Source organism: Balaenoptera ricei, chromosome 4 (genome assembly GCF_028023285.1).
Source record: "Balaenoptera ricei isolate mBalRic1 chromosome 4, mBalRic1.hap2, whole genome shotgun sequence".
In the NCBI taxonomy this organism is placed as follows: Eukaryota; Metazoa; Chordata; class Mammalia; order Artiodactyla; family Balaenopteridae; genus Balaenoptera; species Balaenoptera ricei.
Window position 1 is genome coordinate 56,521,898 of NC_082642.1, and position 9,766 is coordinate 56,531,663.

The window sequence follows — 9,766 nt, forward strand, 5'->3', positions numbered from 1 at the left end:
TTTATAAAGTTGCTTAGCCATATGTCCAAGGATAATAAAACATAAATACACTGCACAGACTCCAATTATGAGAGATACTAAGTCTTTCAAACAATAAAGAAAAAATTAAATTCTGGGTCTTAAAAATATTTATTGTCATTTTCATCTGTTGGGAACTATAGGCAGATAAAACGTGTAGATATGAAAATAAATGCCCAAAAATAACCCGAACCGCACACTCTAAGACAAAGCCTCCAACGCCTTATCGTTATTTAGACACTTATTAGCGTCTCATAAAAGAAAAAGGTAGATTTGAAACTTCTGGAAAACATGTTATTTTGAAAGAACTTTAAAATACATTCTTGGGGGATTTTAAGTAGGTAGTTGAGAATAAAATACTGTCACATTTAGCTTCTGGTAGAGGATGTTTGAGAAGTATTTTTATTTCTTTCTTTTTTTTTTTTTTTTTTTTGGCTGCGTTGGGTCTTCGTTGCTGCGCGCGGGCTTTCTCTAGTTGCAGTGAGCGGGGGCTACTCTTCGTTGCAGTGCTGAGGCTTCTCATTGCGGTGGCTTCTCTTGTTGCGGATCACGGGCTCTAGGTGCGTGGGCTTCAGTAGTTGTGGCTCGAGGGCTCTAGAGCGCAGGCTCAGTAGTTGTGGCGCACGGGTTTAGTTGCTCCACCTCACGTGGGATGTTCCCAGACCAGGTATCGAATCCACGTCCCCTGCACTGGCAGGCGGATTCTTAACCACTGTGCTGCCAGGGAAGTCCCTTTATTTCTTTAGAAGGTTCAAAACCAGATAATTTGGGGTAATTGCTTAAGCATCTGGAAATACCAACTCATTATTTTGGTTGGATCTCAGGGAGATACAAATGTAGATTGGAGAGGCACATCAACTTTTCCATTGTTTATGTATCCATGCTTACAAGGATAGAAAAAGTCACAGGCAAAAGTGAAAGTAGTTTGATTTATAGGGGTAGATGAAGGGTTTATGGATAATTTTTTTCTTTTCCTCTGATTTATGTTACTGTTGCTACCATTACCATGATTTCACAACCACATTTTCACAAATGTTTCCTGCACAAATGCTTCTTCTAGAGCCAAAAAGATTCAGTGTTGTACAAAAACAATTGTGGGGCAAGCAGGTTCTTGCTCAGATTTGTGTGGATTCCCCCTAGAGACCAAGATGAGAGGCCAGAATTTTGAGGGATCATAGGTTAAAAATAAAGACTCCCAGCAAAAAGTACCTGATAGCCTTATACATAAGTAATAATTTAAAGGCGCATATGAACCGTAGGCTCACAAATCTAGCTATAGGTCAGCATCACCTACAGAGTTTTTAAAATACAGCTGCTCCTATTCCTAGGCTTTTTGATTCAGTAATTCTAGGAAAGGGGCCAGACATCTGTATTTCTTCAGATCTCCATAGATTGCAGTCAGAAAGGAGAACCTCTGTCCTGTACAGAATAGACAAGCTCCTAAAAGTAGGGTGGGGGAGTTACTTTTCATTTTATATCCAAACCTATGTTTTGACTTTTTTGTAACATGTGGATGTATTATTATTATTGTTGTTATTATAAATCAGTTTAATTTGCAATCATATATCATAGAAATTTGTCCCTGCTAAATGTCCCACGAACATCTCCCTTCTCTGCCCCTGCCAGAACAGCTGGTAGATGCCTTCTCAGCTTTATCCCTTTTTTAAAAATTAATTAATTAATTAATTTGGGGGGGGGGGGCTGCGTTGGGTCTTTGTTGCTGCATGCGGCTTTCTCTAGTTGCGGCGAGCGGGGGCTACTCTTCACTGCGGTGCGCGGGCTTCTCATTGCGGTGGCTTCTCTTGTTGCGGAGACCGGGCTCTAGGCGCGCAGGCTCAGTAGTTGTGGCTCGCGGTCTTTAGAGTGCAGGCTCAGTGTAGTTGTGGCACATGAGCTTAGTTGCTCCGCGGCATGTGGGATCTTCCCAGACCAGGGATCGAACCCATGTCCCCTGCATTGGCAGGTGGATTCCTAACCACTGCACCACCAGGGAAGTCCCAGCTTTATCCCTTTGATACCTAAATGCAATATCCCTTGAAACACTGGTCCTCAAACCAGGCTAATCATCTGGCAAGCTTTTCACTATGTAGATTTCCAGGCCCCTATCCCAGGGAGATCTAATTCAGAACATCTAGTGTAGCATCAGGAATCTATATTTTTAAAAGGCTACCCAGGGAGTTCTATCAAGTGTAGGATCTGCTGCCTCAGGAGGGCTGGCAAATGAAGCAGTTCCCAGTCCAGGGCTGACAGCTTCGAGCCTGGGGACTCAGGACAGGCTTGGCCATAGTTGGTCGGGGGAAGGAGAGGGCATGCTGGAGGACGCTATATGTCTTGTGGGAGGCAAAAAGGGGAAAGGATAGCTACAGACCAGCTCCCCCTCCCGCCTGTTTTGCCAGGCTCCAGCCAAAACCTTGAGCTGAAAGGATTTTGACTACATCTTTTATCCTTTCACAGACACTCAGGTTATAAAATACAGTAAACTCAGTTGCCTTTCAACCTTTTTGATCTTTGGGACTTTTTTTTGTTTTTTTTGTCTTTGAAGTATCAATGATTTACAATGGTGTGTTAGTTTCTGGTGTACAGAAAAGTGACTCAGATATATAGAGAGATGTATCTATCTATCTAGATAGATAGATATGCTTTTTCAGGTCGTTGGGACTTTTTTTGAATAAAGAGTGTATGACGGTGTGGGTGGTGGGATGAATTGGGAGATTGGGATTGACATGTATACACTGATGTGTATAAAATGGATGACTAATAAGAACCTGCTGTATAAAAAAATAAATAAAATAAAATTCAAAAATTGAAAAAAGGGCTTTCCTGGTGGCGCAGTTGTTGAGAGTCTGCCTGCCAATGCAGGGGACACGGGTTCGCGCCCTGGTCTGGGAGGATCCCACATGCCGTGGAGCAACTAGGCCCGTGAGCCACAACTACTGAGCCTGCGCGTCTGGAGCCTGTGCTCAGCAACAAGAGAGGCCGCGATAGTGAGAGGCTCGCGCACCGCGATGAAGAGTGGCCCCTACTTGCCGCGACTGGAGAAAGCCCTCGCGCAGGAGCGAAGACCCAACACAGCCATAGATAAATAAATAAATAAAATATTAAAAAAAAAAAAAAAAAGAAAAGAGCAACAGAAGAAACCATAGGGTAAATATTGGTAAACTGGAATATATAAAAAAAAAAAGTGAAAATTACTTGAGGTTCAAAAATTAAAAAAAAAAAAAAAAAAAAAATTGAAACAAAACAAAACAAAACAGTGTATGACAAAAGCCATGACCTTAAAATGAGAAGAGAGCATATACTAAGTGGCAAGTTCTCAAGGGCAAGGGGCAGCGTTCATCCTCCAGTTTCCCAGTCCCAGTGGCGTCCCCTGAGGGCCTAGCAGATGCCCAGTGGGGGTCATTTGTTCACTAAAAGTCCAGCAAGTCTCCTGGTTTTTATCTCTAGCTTTTCTTCTGAGTGTGCTGGGACAAATCATCCCTTCAGGACCTCAGGTTTTTTTCTGGTGTATCAACAAGAATGTTTTTTGGAAAACTTTGAGGGTAGGACTTGTTGCTAGAAACTGGAAAACTTTCTTAAATATGACAGAATCAGTTCTAGACATTATCAAGGTAGAGTCTAGAATAAAAATAAAGCAGGATAGTTTTTCAAAATCCTAGAGAACTTGTGGAAATGGGGCGTGGATGATATTTATTTGAAGAGCTAGTGAATCTGTTCACAACTGTAATGTGATATAAACATTAGTCACAAGACAGTATCGAAACTCAGGAGCATTTCTTTAAGCCAATATTTTTAAAGATATGTTTACTAATTCAGACATATTTACATCTGTATGGATACACTGAAGATTCACAGAATAATATGTAATATGAAGGTAACACTTAAATGACATTTACTTTTTCTTTTGAAATAGAGCTCTCTCCCGCCTTTTTAAGCCATATATTTTGGTTCCCAGTAACATTTTTTCTTTCAAATCCACTCACTTGGTCTAATTTTTTTAAGTGCCTTTCTCCACCAGCTTTCAAATAAATTATTTATCCTTTCTAAAAATGTTTTAAACATCAACCCAGCCAAAGCTGATGTAAGTGAACCCAAGGGGACTGACAACACATAAAATGAAAGGTTTTTTTCTTAAATGGGGCTACAGAAAAACATGGAAAAATTGATAGAAGAATAGCCTTAGTTCTCTCCATTTTCAAGGAGGGGAAATGAGTGCAAGACAAATTGAGGCATGATGATATCTTCCTAGATTTTTCCTTTTCCACCTGGAGGCAATAATTAATATATTACAGATGCCTATTGTGAATGGACAAGTGGCTAACTTGCAAAAGTTAACTGTTAAATAGAAGAAAGTTAGGGTACTTTGTCAAAAAAAAAAAAAAAGAGGAAATAGTGCAACAAGCTACAGTAAATATTTAGTGTGATTGAATTAACACATAGGATTTAATTTTAAAACCTTTAAAAAACCAAAAGTATTAGCAGGCATAAATTTCACAAAAAAGTTTTGTTTTGTGGCAAATGACCAAAGATACAAATAATGAACTGTGATTTTTCTCAAGTTCACAAAGCAAGAATAAAATTTTCCAAACTCTGACTTTCACCCTAAGATAAATGCAGAAATGGGTACTGCTTTGGCCAAAAAGAGGATTGTGTACTGAGTGAGTTCCCACCTGTATTTACTAAAATGCTCCAGGAGAATCAAGAAAAAACTTTATACTGTTGTTTATCTCACCACAACTGGGTGCAAAGGAGCCAGAAAAACAGTAGAAAACACAGTGGAGAAGAGAAGAAACAGGACAGAGCTTCTTCATAGAAGCAAGTGTGGACAAAGCAATGAGCTGGGATCTGTTCCCACAAGAAATGTTTATATCTTCATTAAATCAGTGACTCTAGCCAAAGAAATGCCTCCAGGGGCTAGGAATCAGGATTCTGTTTAATGCTTTAGCTTGAAATGAGCAATTAAAGAAGTAAAGTTGATACAGGAGGAAAGCCTGTCTTAGTTTTCTACCTGCGGACGCCAGATCCCTGGTTTCAACGTGAGAAGGGACCTTAGAATTCACGGAATCCAACTCCTCTTCCACCTTAGTCTTCAGTTTCTAAACTTCCTCTCTCCTCTCAGTGCCTCAGTCTAGTCACTTGCTAAGAACCCTCTTTGTAACAAATGTCCCATGCTGATGTAAGACTTTCATGATAGGGATACAGAGTATTTAAAAACTCTCTGTACCTTCTTTGCAGTTTTTCTGTGAATCTAAAACTGTTCTAAAATTAAAAGTTTATTTTTAAAAATTCTATTTATATGGTACATATACTAGTGGTTTTGAAGTCAGAGAGATCAGCTTATTATCTAGTTTCTGCTTCCTAACCTTGTAACCCTGGACAATTCCTGCCTTTATTTCCCTCAGCTCTAAGTGTTGTAGAACCTGAAGGGGATCCAAATACGTCATCCCCCAAAATGCCACTTTGGCATAGTATTATTTTGATTATTTTAAGTTAAAGGCAATTGAGGAACAGCAGACACAGGAAAAGCTAGCTCTCTGCCCTTTCCCTTTCTGCCAAAACCAGGGCGTATATTTCCTTTCATAAAGGTGACATAAGTTTCCATCTGTAAAAGTGTTCCTCTCTCCCGAAGCAGGAAGAGAACTAGCTTAATCACTGTAGAGGGCACCAGGAGTCATAGAGTCAGCATCACAAATCTTCCTAAACAACCCTATCTACCATCCAGTTCCTAGTCAACTTCCCACAGTTTACCCCCTGTCCCAGGAACTCCAACCCTCATTTCCTTTATCTAATCACTTCTTCACAATTCATCACCCTTTGTTAAAATGATATATAAGGCCCCAAATCTAACCATGTCTTTCAGTTTTCACTTCTTTTCTGTGAAGCCCCCATGCACATAAATATATTAATAAAATCTGTTTGCCTTTTCTCCTGCTATTCTGTCTTTTTTCAGGTTTGATTGTTTGTTTGTTTTTAGGCAGCACCGTGTGGCATGCAGGATCTTAGTTCCCCGACCAGGGATCTAACCTATGCCCCCTGCATTGGGAGCATGGAGTCTTAACCACTGGACTGTCAGGGAAGTCCTCTTTTTTCAGTTTAAATCACAGGCCCTAGTTACAGTACCTAAGAGGGTAGAAAAACAGTTTCTGCTCCTTTACAAAATCAAGTGAGAGCATACAAACTGTATGTGGGATGATAGCTAAGAGCATAGGATTATTCACTACTTGTTTGATTATTCCCTTCAAATTATTCTCTATTTGTTTGTAATAAATGCCTTCTTTAGAATTCCATTTCCTCACCTACAATCTAGATGGAATAATAGTACCTTTATCTCAAAGAGATGTTATAAGCAATAGATGAGATGATACTGATGTGAAATGCCCAACGCTGTTCAGGACACGTGAGCCGTTATTATACAGAGTCCCTCTGCATACGTGACCTCCTATCAGAGATCATTCCTTTCCCTCGGCTCCCTTGGTAGAGGCACCACAAGGGCAATATCTCGTCCTCAGCTTTGTTAGTTTAAAAACCACATTTTATCCGTCCAATTAGGTGTGATCAGGGCTAGGGAAACAGAGTCACCTCAGCCAAACTTTCAAGAGATTAGTTCACAAACCATCAAGCTGATGCATATTAAGTTTCTTGGGAAGTATAATGGTCAAAGAGGCTGTGTCTGGCTGTGAGTCTGGTTCCTCCCAGTTGGAACATCCTTGGGGAAACCATCTCAGGTTCAGAAGGCTGCTCAAGAAGGATTGGGGTATACTCAATACTCTGTTATAACCTATATGGGAAAAGAATCCTGGAAAAGACAGGATATATGTATATGTATAACTGATTCACTTTGCTGTACACCTGAAACTAACACAACAATGTAAATCAACTATACTCCAAGAAAAATTTTTTAAAAAGGATTGGGTTGGAGTGCAAAGAATGGTATGATCTCTGTAGGCTGTGTAGTGAGCTCTTGGTAATTTATGTTTCCAGACCACTATTAGGAGCTGAATTGCGCCCTCTCAAAATTCATGTGTTGAAGTCCTAACCCTCAGTAGGTGACTGCATTTGAAGGGGAAGCCTTTAAAGAGGTAATTAAGGTAAAATGAAGTCATTACAGCTGCTCTATTCCAGTACGACTCGTGTCCTTATGAGAAGAGGCGGTTAGGACACAAACAAGCACAGAGGGAAGACCACGTGAGGACACAGAGGGAATGAAGACGTTTGCAAGCCAAGGAGAGAGGCCTCAGAAGTAACCAACCCTGCTGATACCTTGACCTTGGACTTGTAGCTTCCAGAGCTACGAGAAAATAAATTTCTGTTGTTTAAGCCACCCAGTCTACAATACATTGTTATGGCAGCCCTAGCAAATAACACCCCCAACTACAGAGAAATGTTTGGTGAGCCTGAGACAAATTATTCCTACTACCCAGTTCTCTTCTTCAGTTCTCCTTCTCTGTAATCACAGCACATACTGAGGTATGTTACAATTCATTTGTGTAAATAAATTTTTTGTATCAACTTATTTGTGTAAATAAATTTATTTGTAGAAATATATACAAGCAGATAATCAGAATCCCTTGTTGAAATTTTAAAAAACATTCCACGCGGCGGCGATGTCCGCGAGCCAGGCGGGAGCCGCGGCGGCAGCGGCGGGTCCTCGCGCACGGCAGGGCGGCCTGGGCTTCGGCCTCCCTCCGGTTCCTAGGAAGCGGGCCGACGGCCATCGCGGGAGCAGCGGCGGCAGAGACCGAGGCTCCGGCGCGTCTCTCTCCTCCCCTTGAGCCTGAGCCGGGGGAGGCCAGGCGGCAGGGGTGGCTGGAGAGGGGTCCGCTGCCGAGAATGGGAATTCTCTTCACCAGGATATGGAGACTGTTCAATTACCAGGAGCACAATGTTATCGTTGTTGGGCTGGATAATGCGGGAAAAACTACCATCCTTTACCAATGTTCTATGAATGAAGTTGTACATACGTCCCCAACAATAGGAAGTAATGTAGAAGAGATAGTGATTAATAATACACGTTTTCTAATGTGGGCTATTGGTGGCCAAGAATCTCTTCGTTCTTCGTGGAGCACTTACTATACTAACACAGAGTTTGTAATAGTTGCTGTGGACAGTACAGAGAGAGAAAGGATTTCTGTAACTAGAGAAGAATTCTATAAAATGTTAGCCCATGAGGACCTAAGGAAAGCTGGATTGCTGATCTTTGCTAATAAACAAGATGTTAAAGAATGCAAGACTGTAGCAGAAATCTCCCAGTTTTTGAAACTAACTTCTATTAAAGATCACCAGTGGCAGGTCCAGGCCTGCTGCGCTCTTACTGGCGAGGGATTATGCCAAGGACTTGAATGGATGATGTCACGATTTAAGATTAGATGATCTCTACTGACCTATTCTCATAGACTTTGTATAAATGAAGTGCTGGACTTTACCTGAAAGCTGCAAAAATTAATGGTTTAGATATATTTATAATAAACTGATTTAAACAGTTAAACTTTTTCTATAAGAAGAAAAATTAAGACCACTTATTTGAAAACAAAGATGAAGTCTCACCTTTCCATCTGCTTTCTCATTAGTTCCTTCCAAAGCAAGGTCTTAAAGCTGTGATGGACATTTTTCTCATAAAGAATCATCTCAGGACATTGTGTAGCCTGTGGTAAGTACAAAGGGAGAGGAGGATATTTTTAAATTTAAGAGCTTTATTATCAAAAGTATTTTGCATAGGGTTGTGTAGGTATTGTGTATATACCTCAAATTCGAGTTAATGGCTTTGATTTATGTTCTTAAAAAAGGAAATAACACAAAAATTAATAATATCCTTAGTTATAACCATAATGAGATGAGTACTGGCATTGGTGGAAGTGCCATTTTGTACTTCCCCTATGTTCTCCATATCATACTAACCAACCCCCAGATCATTGAGCTGCTCTTAAGAAAGAAAAAAAAAGAAAGGAAAAAGCTTGACATTGTATACCTAATTTTTTGTTGACCAAATCACATACATGGAAACATATAGTCCAGCTGAGTGAAATATCTGTCATATTCTTGACTTAGTATTACTAATGGGCAGAATTGCACATTGAGCAGTCACCAGATTGCTCCTTTACTGGACCTCATGCCATCTAAATTTACTGAGTAAATTGTTAATCTATTTTCGGTCAATCGTTAATTGTGATTAAAATTATCAAGTGATTTTTTTTCAGCATTAATTGGAAACTGTTGCGTGAAATACGTCTACCCAGAGAAGTATCACACTATAAATATTATCAAATAATTTAGCTACAGTCTTCTTAGATATTAAATTGTATGTCAAGCATTTAAAAGTCAATTTGAGATGAAAAGTAAAGCATATTTTCTGAGCAACAAAGATAATTTCTTAATTTGAAAATTTCTTATTTCTTAACTTAGGAGTTGGAATAGTTTGGGTTTTTTTTTTGTGTGTCTGTAAGTTTTCCTCTATCATCTTAAACCACATGAATGCATTGTTTGACAATTACAAAATACAAATCCTTTTTAATGCTTTTAAGAATTTGGTTTAAATATTGATCAACATAATGTATTATTTTTACTAAGAAGTAACTTGGCCCCAAAACCTTTTATGTTTGCTAGTTTTTTTTTTTTTCCAGCATCTGAAAGTCTAAGGTATTTCTGTTATAAATGTAAACAAACATCCTAAATGTGTTAAAACATATTCTTGGGTACTCTGTTGATATATCTTTCATGCCCTGAAAATCTGGTGACTAATCCCAAACTGGCATGT

The 9,766-nt window shown here is 39.7% G+C and overlaps 1 protein-coding gene across 1 annotated transcript; it reads left to right on the forward strand.

Moving 5' to 3' along the window:
* The first annotated feature begins 7,845 nt into the window (after window positions 1-7,845).
* LOC132365268 (ADP-ribosylation factor-like protein 5A) lies at window positions 7,846-8,734 on the forward strand. Its single transcript, XM_059921956.1, has one exon. The coding sequence runs from the start codon at window positions 7,846-7,848 to the stop codon at window positions 8,383-8,385; it is 540 nt and encodes a 179-aa protein (XP_059777939.1). The 3' UTR covers window positions 8,386-8,734.
* Window positions 8,735-9,766: the final 1,032 nt, after the last annotated feature.